This window comes from Eschrichtius robustus, chromosome 1, assembly GCF_028021215.1.
Source record: "Eschrichtius robustus isolate mEscRob2 chromosome 1, mEscRob2.pri, whole genome shotgun sequence".
In the NCBI taxonomy this organism is placed as follows: domain Eukaryota; kingdom Metazoa; phylum Chordata; class Mammalia; order Artiodactyla; family Eschrichtiidae; genus Eschrichtius; species Eschrichtius robustus.
In genome coordinates, this window is record NC_090824.1 from 5,594,972 (window position 1) to 5,608,853 (window position 13,882).

Below are 13,882 nucleotides of genomic sequence, written 5' to 3' on the forward strand. Positions count from 1 at the left end.
ATCCTCCACCTTCCCCAGTGGTCTCCACGTCGTGAATCACAGATTCTCTCCCGAATTCCGGGGCGAGCGGTCGGGTTGGCGGGGGAACGGTGCGTGTCCCCGGCGCCCTCGCCCCCTCCTGGCAAGGAAGAGGGTACGGACCGTGCTCCGGGACGGTTGGCGAGGCCATGGCCTTCCCGGTGCGCAGCCCGGGGCTGGAGTGGAAACGCCGCAACCTCGGCGCGCTCCGGCAGGGGACGGGGGTGGAAATGGGGGCGGAGGAGCCGGCGGCAGGGAAGGGGACAAAGAGCCGCTCTGCCGCCGGGGAGAGCGACCCCCGTGTCAGAGTCCTATTGTCCGTCGTATCTCAGACTAAGCTGGACTCTGGTGCCCCCGGGAGGGAGAAGGGGAGCTGTCCTTCGGATCTTGCGTATTTGTTTATTTGGGGCGGGGGAGGCCGGGCGGGGCACGCGGGCCCAGGAAGGGGCTGGGCGCCCATTTCCGCGCGTCTCCTTTAAGGGAAGCCCTGCCCTACCTTTCCCACCTTCCCCCTCCTCGCAGCCGTACCTGCATTTTAAAAGCGCCCTGTAGCCCTGGGATTGGCCGAGGCCGCGTCCTCCCGGCGCAGAAACTTGAACCGCCGGTGGACTGTACCATCTCCGCGGCGTCCCCCGCTTGCGCCCCGCCCCTCCCGCACACCCCCGGAGAGGCCCAATCGGACGGGAGTGGGGGCGGGACCACGGCTCGAGCGCGCCTGTGGCAGGGCCCCGGGCGGGCGGGCGCACGGCGCGGGGGGACGTGGGGGCCGGCCGTGCCTCGCCCGCTCCCTTCCCCGGAGGCGGGGCCGGGCCGCGGCGCCCCGCCCCTCCCCGCCCGGAGTGGGCGGGGTGGCTGGGGCTCCGGAGCTGGGCCGGGGGCGGGCCTCCGCCTGCTTCGCCTAAGCCCGGAGAGCGCCCGGCACTGCAGCCGCCGACGCAGCAGCGGTCCCAGCTCGCCGAGCCTCGAGACACGCGGGTTCCCGGGCGGCCCGGGAGGGCGCTGCGTGAGGGCGCGCGAGGCGGCGCGGGGCAGGCCTCACGCGCCCCTGGTCGCCCCCCGCCCGCGGGCGGACCGGCCCAGCGCAGCCCCGGCACGGGGAGCGCCGGCCGGGCGAGGGCGCGGGCGATGCCGCGGTGACGGCCCCGCCATGGCGAAGCCCCCGGCGGCAGCGGCGGCGGCGGCGGCGTCGTCGGAGGAGCTGAGCCAGGTGCCGGACGAGGAGCTGCTGCGCTGGAGCAAGGAGGAGCTGGCGCGGCGGCTGCGGCGCGCCGAGGGCGAGAAGGTGGGCCTCATGCTGGAGCACGGCGGCCTGATGCGCGACGTGAACCGGCGGCTGCAGCAGCACCTGCTGGAGATCCGCGGCCTCAAGGACGTGAACCAGCGGCTGCAGGACGACAACCAGGAGCTGCGCGAGCTCTGCTGCTTCCTCGACGACGACCGGCAGAAGGGGCGCAAGCTGGCGCGCGAGTGGCAGCGCTTCGGGCGCCATGCGGCCGGCGCCGTGTGGCACGAGGTGGCCCGCTCGCAGCAGAAGCTGCGCGAGCTCGAGGCGCGCCAGGAGGCCCTGCTGCGTGAGAACCTGGAGCTCAAGGAGCTGGTGCTGCTGCTGGACGAGGAGCGCGCGGCGCTGGCGGGGGGCGCGGGCGGCGGCGGCGGCGGCGGCGGCGGCGGTGGCGCCGGTTCCCGTAGCTCCATCGACAGCCAGGCCAGCCTGAGCGGGCCGCTGGCGGGCGGCGCGGCCGGAGCGGGGACCCGCGACGTGGGCGACGGCAGCAGCACGTCGAGCGCCGGCAGCGGTGGCAGCCCCGACCACCACCACCACGTCCCGCCCCCGCTGCTGCCCCCCGGGCCGCACAAGGCTCCGGACAGCAAGGCTGTCGCAACGCGCAGGTCCCTGGACGACCTGTCGGCGCCACCGCACCACCGAAGCATCCCCAACGGCCTGCACGGTAAGGACGGCACCTGCCGGGCGGCGCGGGTCTCGGGCCCAGAGTCCCTTCCCCCGCGGGCAGCCGCCACTCTAGACCCCTCCTCCAGCTGGCATCCAGAGAGATCCCGAGCCCACCCGCAGTGGGGCTTTGGGTGGTGATTTTCTGGTTAAGTGGTGGAGGCGTGTCCCTGCCCCTCTGAATACGCAGCGGGCCGGGGACCGCCAGACCCCGGAAAAGTTTCTCTCCTGCGGAGTTTATCAGTATCAGAGTCTGGCGCTGTAGGGCTGGCTGGAGGCACCGCATCCCTGCCTGGAAACCGTTGTCCGGGAGCGGGAAGTTTTTAATGGAAAAGAAAGAAAGAAAAGCCCTTTGAGGGAAAGTGAAATTCCCTCTCTTATCTGGAGCAACAGGCAGCCCCAAACCTAAGCAGTGTTCACCTGTGTACTGGGGCTGGAATTCCACCTGACCTTCTCCCTGCTGCCTGCCCGCTGGGAAGGCTCAGAGGCAGGTGGGCCAGAGTACGCGGGGCTAAGAGCCTTCCTCGTTTGCTGTTAGTCCTGCCTTTCTCAGGGCTCAGGGAGTTTTCTCAACCGAGGTTCTAAAACTTTCCAGAGGAATATGGGCTTGGAATGAATCCTGGCTTTTTGTCTCTGCAGGCCTCGGTTTCCTTATCTGTAGAATGGAGCCGATAATCCCTACCTCCTGGATTTGAGGTGGAGATAAAAGCCTCTGAAGGGTTTGTAAACTGTTGGTCACCTTACAGGAAGTGCCACAGTCGTCTGCGTTGGCCAGGGTGTGGGTGGGAGGACCTTTGGCCTCAGGAAAGCTCAGCTACTGTCGTCTTCCACGCCTGTGTGACTGTTGGGCCCAAGGCAGAGGGCTCTGTAGGAGCGGAGCAGCCGGCCCCCATCCCCAGCCCTCTGATCAGTGGTTCTTCCTGCTGCCTGTCTCCTCTCCCACCTCCCTGTCCTTCCACATTTTTAGTGGCTTGGCTGCTACTTCTGGTGGCAGTTGCTGCTGCCTGAACTATTTGCCTGAAGGTGGAGATTAAACAGCCCTTTCTGGTTCTCTTTAAAGGCTTTCCTAGTTCAGAGAAAGTGTATCTAGGCTTTAAGTGACTGTTCTTCCCCAGAGTGACAGCCTGGGGGTGGGGTGGGGACAGGGTGCTCTCTCTTTGGTTTGGTGGCCAAGTGGCCTCTGCAGGTGCCCGGGGTGGGGGGTGGGGCCTGGGGTGGGAACTGGACCCGGGGAGGTGGGGTGATAGCCCAGCACCGTTTTTTCTTCATTTACCTTCCCAGCCTGTGAGTTCAGGTCAGGACTAGGTTTAGAGGGATATTTTGTTACTGATTAGCAATCTAAGGCTACAACTTGGGTTTCTCTGGGTAACTCTGTATCCCCTCCACCTCCCACCAGCAGTCTCCTTAAGGCCAGTGGGAGTAGCTCAGCGTTAGGCGGTTTAATGTGTTACGGTTGCACTATCTGGGAAGTGAGGAGTCCCAGGCCCAGCCTCTCCAGCCTCGGCTTCTTGGGGGCCTTGGGAGGGTCAGATTTCTGGGCCTCGGTTTCCCCGAGTGCAGTACGAGGCGAGGGATTGCTGCAGTCCTGTCTGTGCCTAGGAAATGAAATGTTTCTGGTTTTCAGCTGCGTCATCAATGACACTTGGCGAGGGCGATTCTCAGCCGGGCACTGAAGCGCCGGAGTGTCAGAGCATATTTGCTGAGAAGTTCTGTCATGTTTTGGAAGAGGAGACGCGGACCCTGTCTGGCTCAGGGTTTTGCTGCCTCAGTGAACGGAGCAGGAGTGGAGGACGGGACTCTACCTGAGGTTCCCACCCCACTGGGGGAGGGGGGGACAGGTGGAGCTGTAGGGTTTCCTGCAGAATCCATGCTCCCACCAGCCCCACGCACACTCGGAACAGGGCTGCCACAGATTTTGTGGTGGCAAAGCTTTGTGTTGGGGTGACATAAACATTCAGCATTATTATCGTGAATTTCAGTTATAGGTGGGATCGCTGTCGTTTAGTTTTGTCTCATAAAGTCACGCGTGGCCTTGAGATGTTCTCCCAACAATATGAGTAGGATGCCTGGAAACAAGGAAAGGCCCATCTCTTAGAAACCACTTTTCTGTACTTGGACCTGTAGTTTTGAGCGGAGAGCGAGCCAGAGATGAGGCAGGTAACAGGCCTCAGTCTGGGTGATGGCGAAAGGCGTCAGATACCAGGCTTGTGCCTCGGGCCCTTATCCCCATTTTACAGCCAAGCAAGTGGAGGCTCAGAGAGGTTCTGAGCGTTTCCTGGGAAAGCAACTGAGATTCAAATGTCTCAGTCTCAGTTGCCTGGGTGGTGCCCTGGGGGTCCTCTACTGCCCAGGCTGTGGGCTGGCTTGCGTCTCCGGCAGCCCGCTGTCATTGTGGCCGATAATATTCATCAGCAGACACTGCTGACTCCCTATTCTTGGTTCCTGATCCACGTTTGCCCTCCATCTCCCATCCTGGGAAGTGTCACTTCCTTATCGGTGACCACTGAGCAGATGTCTGATAACCCCATTACCCAGAGGGCTCAGACTGTCTCGTGTTCAAATCTCCACTCTTCCCTCTTCTCTTTGGCCACTTACTTAACTGCCCGGAGCCCCTTTCTGCTCTTCTTCTGTAGAGTGGGGCAAAACCCAAAGTGCCCCCTTTAGCCCTACACACAGTGGACCTCGACAGTTGTCAGAATCCTTGCCGTGCATACTTCTTCCAAGGCTCCTCATGAAAAAGAGGGGACCTGTTGGGGGTTTGCCAGATAGACATCGGTGTTCTCTTTGAAACTCTGTTTGCTGTTTAGACAGACAGCTCGCTTGAATGTTTGCGACTGAGCTGGTGTCTGGTGGCACCCGCGGATGTGCTGGGGAGCAGTGGTCCTGTAGTCCTCTCTCGGAAGCTGCAGGGTACCTGCAGCCCTTCCGGATGCCGTAAGGGCCCTAAGCAGCTGTGGTGGGTGGTGGCCCATCGGTATTCCAGGCCGTCCCTGGCTGGGGCTGGGCCTGGTGGGCCTGTGAATGGGGATGCAAATAGGCCTTTCTCTTGGTTGTTTTGTTTTGTTTTGTTTTGATAGAGGTCTGGGCTGGGCTGACTGAAGTCTGGACTGGGGCGCTCTTTACTCTAATCCGGTGGGGCAAACTGAGGCAGGCGAACCCCAAACATCAGAAGGTCAGGTTTGCCACTTTGAACTGATGCAATTTTCAAACAAAAGTATTTTCAACAATCCTCCCCTCCCCCTCCCCATCCTGGGTGTCCCACCTTCTTTCTCCCTTCCCCCCACGTCCCTATTCACAGCCGTCCCAGTCCCCCCAGCACACCACGGGGTCCACTCCCCTTTAGCTAACCCACAGAACTCGGGGCCTCCAGCAGCCTTTGTGTGGGCCCTGTTTACTTTTAAAAGTTTGGATGAAAAATTTGAGCTTCTCAAAATAAGATGGGTTTGTCCTCCTGCTTGTGTTTTTGTTGGTTTAAAGGGAGGATGGAGCAAGGGTGGTCTGGGCCTTTAAAAAAAGACAGAGCTTCTGGCCCTGAATAGGTCTTTTATGAGGGGCCTCCCAGCTCAGCAGCTCCTGGGCAGGATGCTAATAAGGCAGCTTTTCCTAAACCCAGCCAGGCCTGGGGGCAAAGGTCAGTGAAGACAATGGGGCAGGTTGAATAAGCTTTTCCCCCTTCCTCCGCATCCTGACCCTGACCATCCATCACTGGCCTTGGGGTACCGAGCCCCCAGGGCCACATACCAAAGGGGGGCTGGTGGTGAGGAGCTCACTGGCCTGTAACCCAGGGCAGGACCAGGGTGTGCCCAGCACTTCACAGTTTACCACAGAGGGTGTCCCAGTCCCAGCTCCATTCTGTTCAGAGCTCCCAAATGGTCCCATATCGCAGGTGGGGAAACTGAGGCATGGAGCGGTATGGTGACTTTCTCCCAGTCCCGTGGGCTGGTTGGGGGGCCTGGGATCATTCTGGGGAATCAGTCTTGGCCTCCGGTGTCAGTCTGGGCCTGCCGCCCTGTGCCTGCTGCCCTTCTGGACCGGGACAGCCTGAGACTCCCATGGGAGACCCCCACCAACAGTGGAAAGCTGCCCGGAGCTTGGTCCTGGGCTGGGCCCCCTGTAGATGGACCCAGGCAGGATGGGGCGGGAGCTCCAGGGGCTGGACCTGTGTAGCAAAGGTGTGGCACCTGTTCTCAGTCCAGACCCAGAGGCTCAGTCGTGCTGTCCTGCTTCCTTGCATGACATTCACGGCTCCGGAGATCAGTGGGATGGGGAAAGCGCAGGCTTCCCCGCACGGAGTCCCTCCTCACTTATATTTTTCATTCCCTCGCTTCCCTGCCAGGCTGGTTTCCCTCTGCTGTTGTGGCCCCAGCAGACCCCTTACCCATGGCCTGGCCTCTGAGTTCTTAGGACACAAACTTGGTTTCGTATCGTTCCCGGAGCAGCGCGATTAGCAAGGAAATCCTCTGCTGCTCATAATCTGTGTTTTGCACCCATGGGGATTTTCCGTGCTGTGTTTGTCCTTGTCATCAGCACAAGGAATTGGAAGCCTATGACCTTGCTCGAGTGCCAGGACCCCTGTGGACCTCTGTTTTCTCATCTGCAGAGTGGGAAGCTGTTGCCCGCCTTTGGGTTGAGGGAGGAGGGAGTGTGGTGATGTGTGTAAACTGTGCAGCGTGTGTGAGGTGGCAGCTTACTGCACCTCGAAGCCTCATCTGTGTCTCGAGGATGATACTACGCTGGTCCTAGAACTGAGCCTTAAAGGATGGGTTCAGTGACGCTCCACTGTCACCTGGATCCTGCAGACTTGCCTCCTCGGGGTGGGGATGGGGGACCCCCTGACACATGCTCGTGAGAGGGGCCCTTGTGCCCACCCCGTGTCAGAGCCAAATGAGTCCTTGTCTAGTTGAACAGTGAGACACCAAATGGTGGCATTCCAGCAGCAGCAGCAGGTCTGCAGGTGGATCTGGACCATGGGTGCCGAGAGCCCAGGGCCTGCGAGGTGTTCTCATGATGTGTGGGGGAGGCCCCGGGGCCTGGAAGCCTCCTCATGGGAACAGAAAGAACCAGAACATTGAGCCGGGGGAAGAAAAGCTTTGGGGCTGGAGAGCTGCTGCTGGGCGGGGAGAGCTGTCAGCCCAGCGGGGTCAGTGCTGTGTGCAGCCAGGGTGGACCCCCAAAGTTCCAGCGATTCGGATTTCAGCCCTCACAGACAAGAGCGGTCCAGGGGGAGTAGGTTGCATCTGGAGGAGGGGAGCTCCCTGTCAGGAGAGGCATGCAAGCACAGGGCATTCCTGAACCCACTGTGATGGGACACCCAGAGAGCTGGGCATCTGGCTGTGTGAGTACAGAACAGCGAGTAGAGAATAGTCGGGGAGGTGGGCGGGCAGGGCTGGGTGGCTGAGAGAATTCACCCTTCAAGCAGGAAGGAAGACAAGAGCAGACGTTTATTGAGTGGTTACTCAGTGTGAGTTCTGAGTGCCACTCGCGGTGATTCATGTAGCCGGGTTTGGGGAGCGGCGGTTCCGGAGCATTAAACTGGGGTCCGTCGTGGTGGCGGCCGGGCTGGGGACAGAGGGGCAGGAAGCTTGGGGCCTCCAGGGTGGCGATAGCTGTGACCGTGGTCATGGGAGAGAACCTTCTCTGAGGTTCTCAGATCAGGCGGGTCTGCCCCGAAGCCCTGCCCCCAGCCCCCGTCTGCCTCCTTATGACTCCTGACCTGTGGGGTCAGGGGTCAGTCCTGAGCTGCTGGGGGGCTCGGGTAGAGCGGCACCTGTGGGCGACAAACTCTCTCTCTCTGCAGCCTCACTGTACCTGCCCACAGAAGAGTTACACCCACGGTTGCTCTGCCCACACCTGCAACCTGGGTGCCCGGGATCCAGGCAGGGAGTGCTCTGGGATTTCATCAGAGCTGGGGAGGAGGTGGCTCCCATCTCTCTGGAGCGAGACGACGAGGGGACCCCAGTGGCTCCCCCAAAGCCTGGCGACAGAGGAACAAACTTGTCTGCTAAAGGGACTTGATGCTCCTTTGATCATGAACAGGGAGGAATGGTGCCCCTCTTCCCAGGCACCCAGAGCTGGGCGTTGTCACACGTTCCCCTCTTGCTGTCCTCTGCTGCCACAGGCCGGCGGGGGCAGGTGGCTGGAGTGTTATAGGGCAGGTCTGGAGCTGGGTCAGTCCCCTGGCGATGAGTGCCTGCCTGCCCTTGAACGGGTCACTGTTGGTCTCTGCTCTCTGGGGAGCAGGGCAGAAAGATCAGGAGTTTTATCGATTTGTTTGTAAGTGTTCTTGGGATCACCCTGTGTATGATGTTTAAACAGAGGTGCAGAGCATCGTTTAACCAAAGCAGAAGCCAGGAGCCCTGGGACGTAGGTGAGGGTCTGCTTCTCTTTCCTCCTTCCTGCTTCCCCATTGGCCAGAGGCCTTCGTCATTTGTTATTTCCTGCATTCAAAGATGGGCTTTCCCCTCCTCTGTGGCAGTGCAGGGTGCATCTTAGAATCAGTGTGTGTGTTTACTGCACGGTCTTCCCCTCCCTTACTCTGGAAAATTGGGCATCTGTGACTGATGGTATCTTAGAGTGGAGGAAATGCCATGCCTGGGAAAGCCGGAAACCCTGGAGCAAACTGCCCGGAGCCCTAAAGGCACTCAGAGGAGACTTGGAAGGGAAGGGGGAACCGCCCCAGGCTTGGCCACAACGGTGCTGAGATGCACTGGGGTCCCCGTTTCTGCTGAGGAAAAGGCTCAGGGCAGTGAGGCAAGTCACATCAGGTCATGTGGGGTGGGGAGGGGGCCGTCCAGCGTGAGGCTGGAACCTGCGCCCACATGTGCCCCCCTCCTCCCCGTATGACTATTCATCAAGCCCCTTTCACTCTCAGAAGTGCCCTAGTTTGGCTCTCAACCCCTTCAGGTGTGCCCGGAGCACAGCAGAGGGGGTGGCTGAAGTTGGGAGCTGAGATGGACCTGGGAGGTGGAGCAGGTCAGTACAAGCAGAGGAGAGCGGGGGAGAGGCCAGGCGTGGCGGGAGGAACATCTGGGCAGCAGGCACATCTGGCTCTGAGGGCTGACGGGTGACTGGGCGATGCTGGGCAGGTGGGGTCTGTGGCACTCCTCCCACTGTACCTGCATTCCCCCCCGCACCCCCCGAAGTCCCTGGGCTGGGCTTCTCTAGCTGTGAGTGGTTCCAGCTGTGACCTTCTCTGAGAGTTTTTCCATAGTTACGTGTGAGGGGTGCACTCAGAAACCGGTACTTTTACATAGACCATCCCCTCCCTTTCCCCTGTGCCCCACTTACTACATACACGGGTGGCCCCATCAGCTGATATGGTCACCACATCTGGGGCTTTGGGGCCATGGCTGTGCCCTCCAGGGCTGTTCTGTGTGGGTTAGATGACACAGAACCAGCAGCTTGAGCCCGCTCGTGACCTGACCTAATGCAAGCTCCTTGTTTGCCCATCTGTAAAATGGGAAGCTTGGATGGGCCCTGCCCAGGGTCCCAGAGACCCTAGCATCCTCTACAGCTGGCAGAGCCACAAGGAAAGGGCCACCTGCCCTGCCCATCCTGCCTCTGTCGTTACACGTTTGTGGTTAGGTCTCTTGCCTGGTGGCTGGTCCTCAGCTTGGGGCAGGTCTGGGTCGTGGTGGTGCCGTGGTTGCCATGACACGCAGGCACTGCTCTGTCCAGCACTGGCTTAGACCGAGACCCCTGGCTGGCCAGCCTGTCCTCGTGAGGGGCTGCGGTGAGTGCCCCGGTGGAATTACCTGCCTCTGCCATCCGATCGCCTCCTGCAGGACTGGGTAGCAGGTTTGGTGCTAGAGGAGAATGCCTGGCTGTGGTTCCCTGGTGTGGGGTTGCCGGGACGAGGGCGCCTGTTCTGGACTTTTGCCATTTGCTGTCCTATCTCTCCCCAAGTCCATGACCTTCCCCAGGGCGGGGTCCAGTCTTCCTGGCACATGGTGGGTGCTCAGTAAATGTCGGGGTGAGGAATGGGCAGCCCGGAGGCACTGGACGAGGTCTCCCTCTTGTTTTAAACCCGACAGTGATCAAGCCACTTGGGCCACTTGCCTTTCTTTTTTTCATTTGTTCCATTTGGCACCAAATGGTCTTCAGCTAATTCAAAACAAACAAACAAACCAAGCTGCCCCCCGCTCCCAGGATGGTAACTTGTACATCCCGCTGCCCCTCGTCTCCCCAACTTCCCTGTTTCCTTTTAACAGTTGCTAAAAAATACATGTTTGCTTTTGTTTGTTTGTTGTTTTTGGTTTATTTTTATTGTTATTTGTTTAATTAGTTATCTATTTTATACATATTAGTGTATATATGTCAATCCCAATCTCCCAATTCATCCCCCCCTCCCCCCGGCTTTCCCCCGCCCTTGGTGTCCATACGTTTGTTCTCTACGTCTGCATCTCTATTTCTGCTTTGCAAACGGGTTCATCTGTACCATTTTTCTAGATTCCACATAATATGCATTAATATACGATAGTTGTTTTTCTCTTTCTGACTTACTTCACTCTGTATGACAGTCTCTAGGTCCATCCACGCCTCTACAAATGACCCAATTTCATTCCTTTTTATGGCTGAGTAATATTCCATTGTATATATGTACTACACCTTCTTTATCCGTTCATCTGTCTGTGGGCATTTAGGTTGCTTCCATGACCTGGCTATTGTAAATAGTGCTGCGGTGAACATTGGGGTGCATGTGTTTTTTTGAATTATGGTTTTCTCTGGGTATATGCCCAGTAGTGGGATTGCTGGGTCATATGGTAGCTCTATGTTTAGTTTTTTAAGGAACCTCCATACTGTTCTCCATAGTGGCTGTATCAATTTACATTCCCACCAACAGTGCACGAGGGTTCTCTTTTCTCCACACCCTCTCCAGCATTTGTTGTTTGTAGATTTTCTGATGATGCCCAATCTAACTGGTGTGAGGTGATACCTCATTGTAGTTTTGATTTGCATTTCTCCAACAATTAGTGATGTTGAGCATCTTTTCATGTGCTTCTTGGCCATCTGTATGTCTTCTTTGGAGAAATGTCTATTTAGGTCTTCTGCCCATTTTTTGATTGGGTTGTTTGTTTTTTTTAAGATTGAGCTGCATGAGCTGTTTGTATATTTTGGAGATTAATCCTTTGTCTGTTGATTTGTTTGCAAATATTTTCTCCCGTTCTGAGGGTTGTCTTTTCGTCTTGTTTATGGTTTCCTTTGCTATGTACACATTTGCTTTTATCAGTGGTTCCCAACCTCGGCTGCATATTAGATATCACCTTGGGGAACTTTAAAAAATGCCAGTGCCTGGACCAGCCCCCAGAGATGGGCCCCAGTTGGTCCTGGAGGCTCCCGTGGTTGTAGAAGCTCCCGGGGGTTCTGCTGACTGCAGAGCCACTGTGGGAAGCTCTGGGAGAGAAGCTGCTGGGCCCACAGGGCTGCCCAAGCTGGAGATGGCCCATCAGCAGGTGAGCCGGAGGCAAGGACGCTGTCCCACACTGGGGCATCACGGAGCCTGGCCCGCAGGGCGGGGAGGCTGGTGTCAGCTCACGTTAGCCGTGAGGGTGAAACAGGCCCATTTGTACTGTGCCTTGCTGACATTTGCCGTGTGGATGCCCCGGGAGCTGGCTTTGGTTCGCCCGGCGGGGCTGCCAGGCAGCAGTGGCAAGCTGGGTTTGAACCTAGCCTTGCATTTCCTGAGCACCTACCCCAGCTCTGGACACAGCCCGGTTTGCTCCCCCAGCTCCCCGCCCTGGGAGCTAGAATAGACTGCCAGGCATCGGCACGGAGGCGCCGCCTTTTGCCACCCCTGTTGTGGGGTGCTGGGCCGCCCCAGACAGGGTGGGGGCCTTTTAAGGCTGCGGTCAAGGGGGCAGAGGCAGGCTGGGCCAGTGGCACCCAGACGGCAGCTTGGGAGAAGAGCCGACCCATTTCCAAAAATCGCCCATCCACTGTCAGGGGAAGCATCTCTTTGTCTTCCCAAATCTGTCTTTCCGTCGGCTCCCGGGTTGTAAGGCTAGAAGGAGGCACGCTCTTGTCTTGGAATCAGAGGCTCCGGGAGCCGCCCTCCCACCGCCCCCCACAAGGGCCCGATTGTCCTGAGGCCCTGAACGCGCCCGCCTGTCACGGAGCGCGCGGCACCGGCTCGTCTCCCTAATGAGCCCGCGCTGGGAGTGGCCCTTTGTGGCGGGTTCCGGCCACGCTGCCTGTGCCAGGGCTCTCGGAAGGCTCCATTTCCCAGCCGCTTCACATCTCTCGGAGCTGATGGGACAATGGGAGGCTCCCGCCGTGCCCTTTCTCCTTTTTTTCTGTGTTTTCTGGAACGTGCACACACCACTCTTATACGGGACAGAAAATTAAGCAGCAGGTTTCTCCCTCTCTCAGCACCCTCTGCCCTGGCGGGGAGGGCTCCCGGCTCTCCTCGCCTTTCCCAGCCCCTCCCGTGGGACCTCCCCCCACCATGGTCTCCCTCCTCTTGTTCCCGGGTCTCTCCGGGCTCCTTCCCCTGAAAACAGGCTCATGTTTCCTAGTCCAAAGCAATAAACAAAATCTTCTCCTTTCTGTTTTCCTGCCCCCGGCTCCCTTCCTTCCCCACCCAATCCTCCGAGGAGCACCAGAGGCCCAGCCCACCTTCCCACCCGCAGCTGCTTGGCCGCTGGCAGTCCTGGACCCCCGGGAAAGGCAGCTCCGGCTTGGTCCAGTGGCCTGTTCTCATCCTGACCTCTTGGTGGTGTTTGATGCCCACTCTGGGCTTGTCTTCTAGAGCAGGGCAGTGTGGCTGGTCACCGCCGACCTCCCTGGCAGCAGCTTCTGGCTTTTCTCTAGCTGTCTCTTGCCTGTACTGGGAAGCATCGCTCCCGGGCTAAGCCCCCAGTCCTTCTCTACCTTTCGCTCCTGACCTGGAGACCCCGCGGTCCAGTGTCATCCTGGTCACCATCCTGTTGACTCTGTGCCCTCTGAGTTTGGGCTCCTTCGTCTCACCTACACTCCCGTCCCCTCTGCCTAACGGGTGGCGACCCCACTTCAGGGTCTCCTGGCTGTAGCCCTGAGCTGCCCACTAGTCACATGAGGCTGTTTCAATTCAATTGAATTAGGACTGAGTAACAGGAGCGTTTCAGTTTCTGAGCTGCGCTTAGCCCCCTTGCCAGTGCTTTGCACCTTGTCATTGCAGAAAAGGAACATCTCCGTCCTTCCAGAGAGTTCTGTTGGCAGCGCTGATCTGGACAACTCCTTGCTGCGCCGTGTACTGCACTTGTACACAGAAGGGAGCTCTATGTGTGAGCGTGGTGTCAGGGACTCTGTCCCTTCCTGCCAGGCTCCACGCACGACCCCAGGGTCTGCTTGCCTTGCCGGTGCGCAGCAGGCCCTTAGGGCTTCTGCTGGCAGGAATTGCCCTTTCCTCCCTCCTGCACCCACTGAGATCCCGCCCTTCCCTTGAGGCTTAGGTCTGCCCTTAGAGACGGGCAGTCACAGGATGTGTGACCGGCAGCCCTCGTCCACTCCACTCGGCGTCTGCAGGAGCCTCAAGCCAGGCTCTTGCCGTTTGCCCTGCAGCCATGGATGCCACTCCCGCTGGTGGCCTTGTGTGTGGGTTCACATGTATGTGTAGGACACCCAAGCCCAAGAGGCCACAGGGCTCCAGGAGGCTGCAGAGGTCTCCCCCGTAGAGCCCAGCCCCCCCGCTCCCAGCCACCAGCTCCTTATCCTTGAAATGAGGCCAAGAGGCCTGCGGGATCCGAAAACAAAGAAATTGGCTTTTCAGGCGGTGGGGTGAGGTGGGGTAGGTTGCAGGGGAATGGACACAGGCCCTCCCCTCCCTCTCCTCCCTCCCCTCCGTGTGCAGAGGAGGTTGCAGACCTGCTCCGGCCGGTCACCAGCTCTGAGCATGGTCCCCCTCCGGCTCTCCATGCGTGGCTGTGATGGGCAGCAGGC

General features: G+C 59.1%; 1 protein-coding gene across 1 annotated transcript in view; it reads left to right on the forward strand.

The window, feature by feature from the left end:
- Positions 1 to 1,165: 1,165 nt before the first annotated feature.
- Positions 1,166 to 13,882, forward strand: part of CCDC85C (coiled-coil domain containing 85C) — an 83,289-nt gene continuing 70,572 nt past the window's right edge. The window contains exon 1 of the mRNA XM_068549946.1: positions 1,166 to 1,967. Within this exon, the coding sequence (XP_068406047.1) occupies positions 1,166 to 1,967 (802 nt within the window). The remainder of the gene's footprint in view (positions 1,968 to 13,882) is intronic.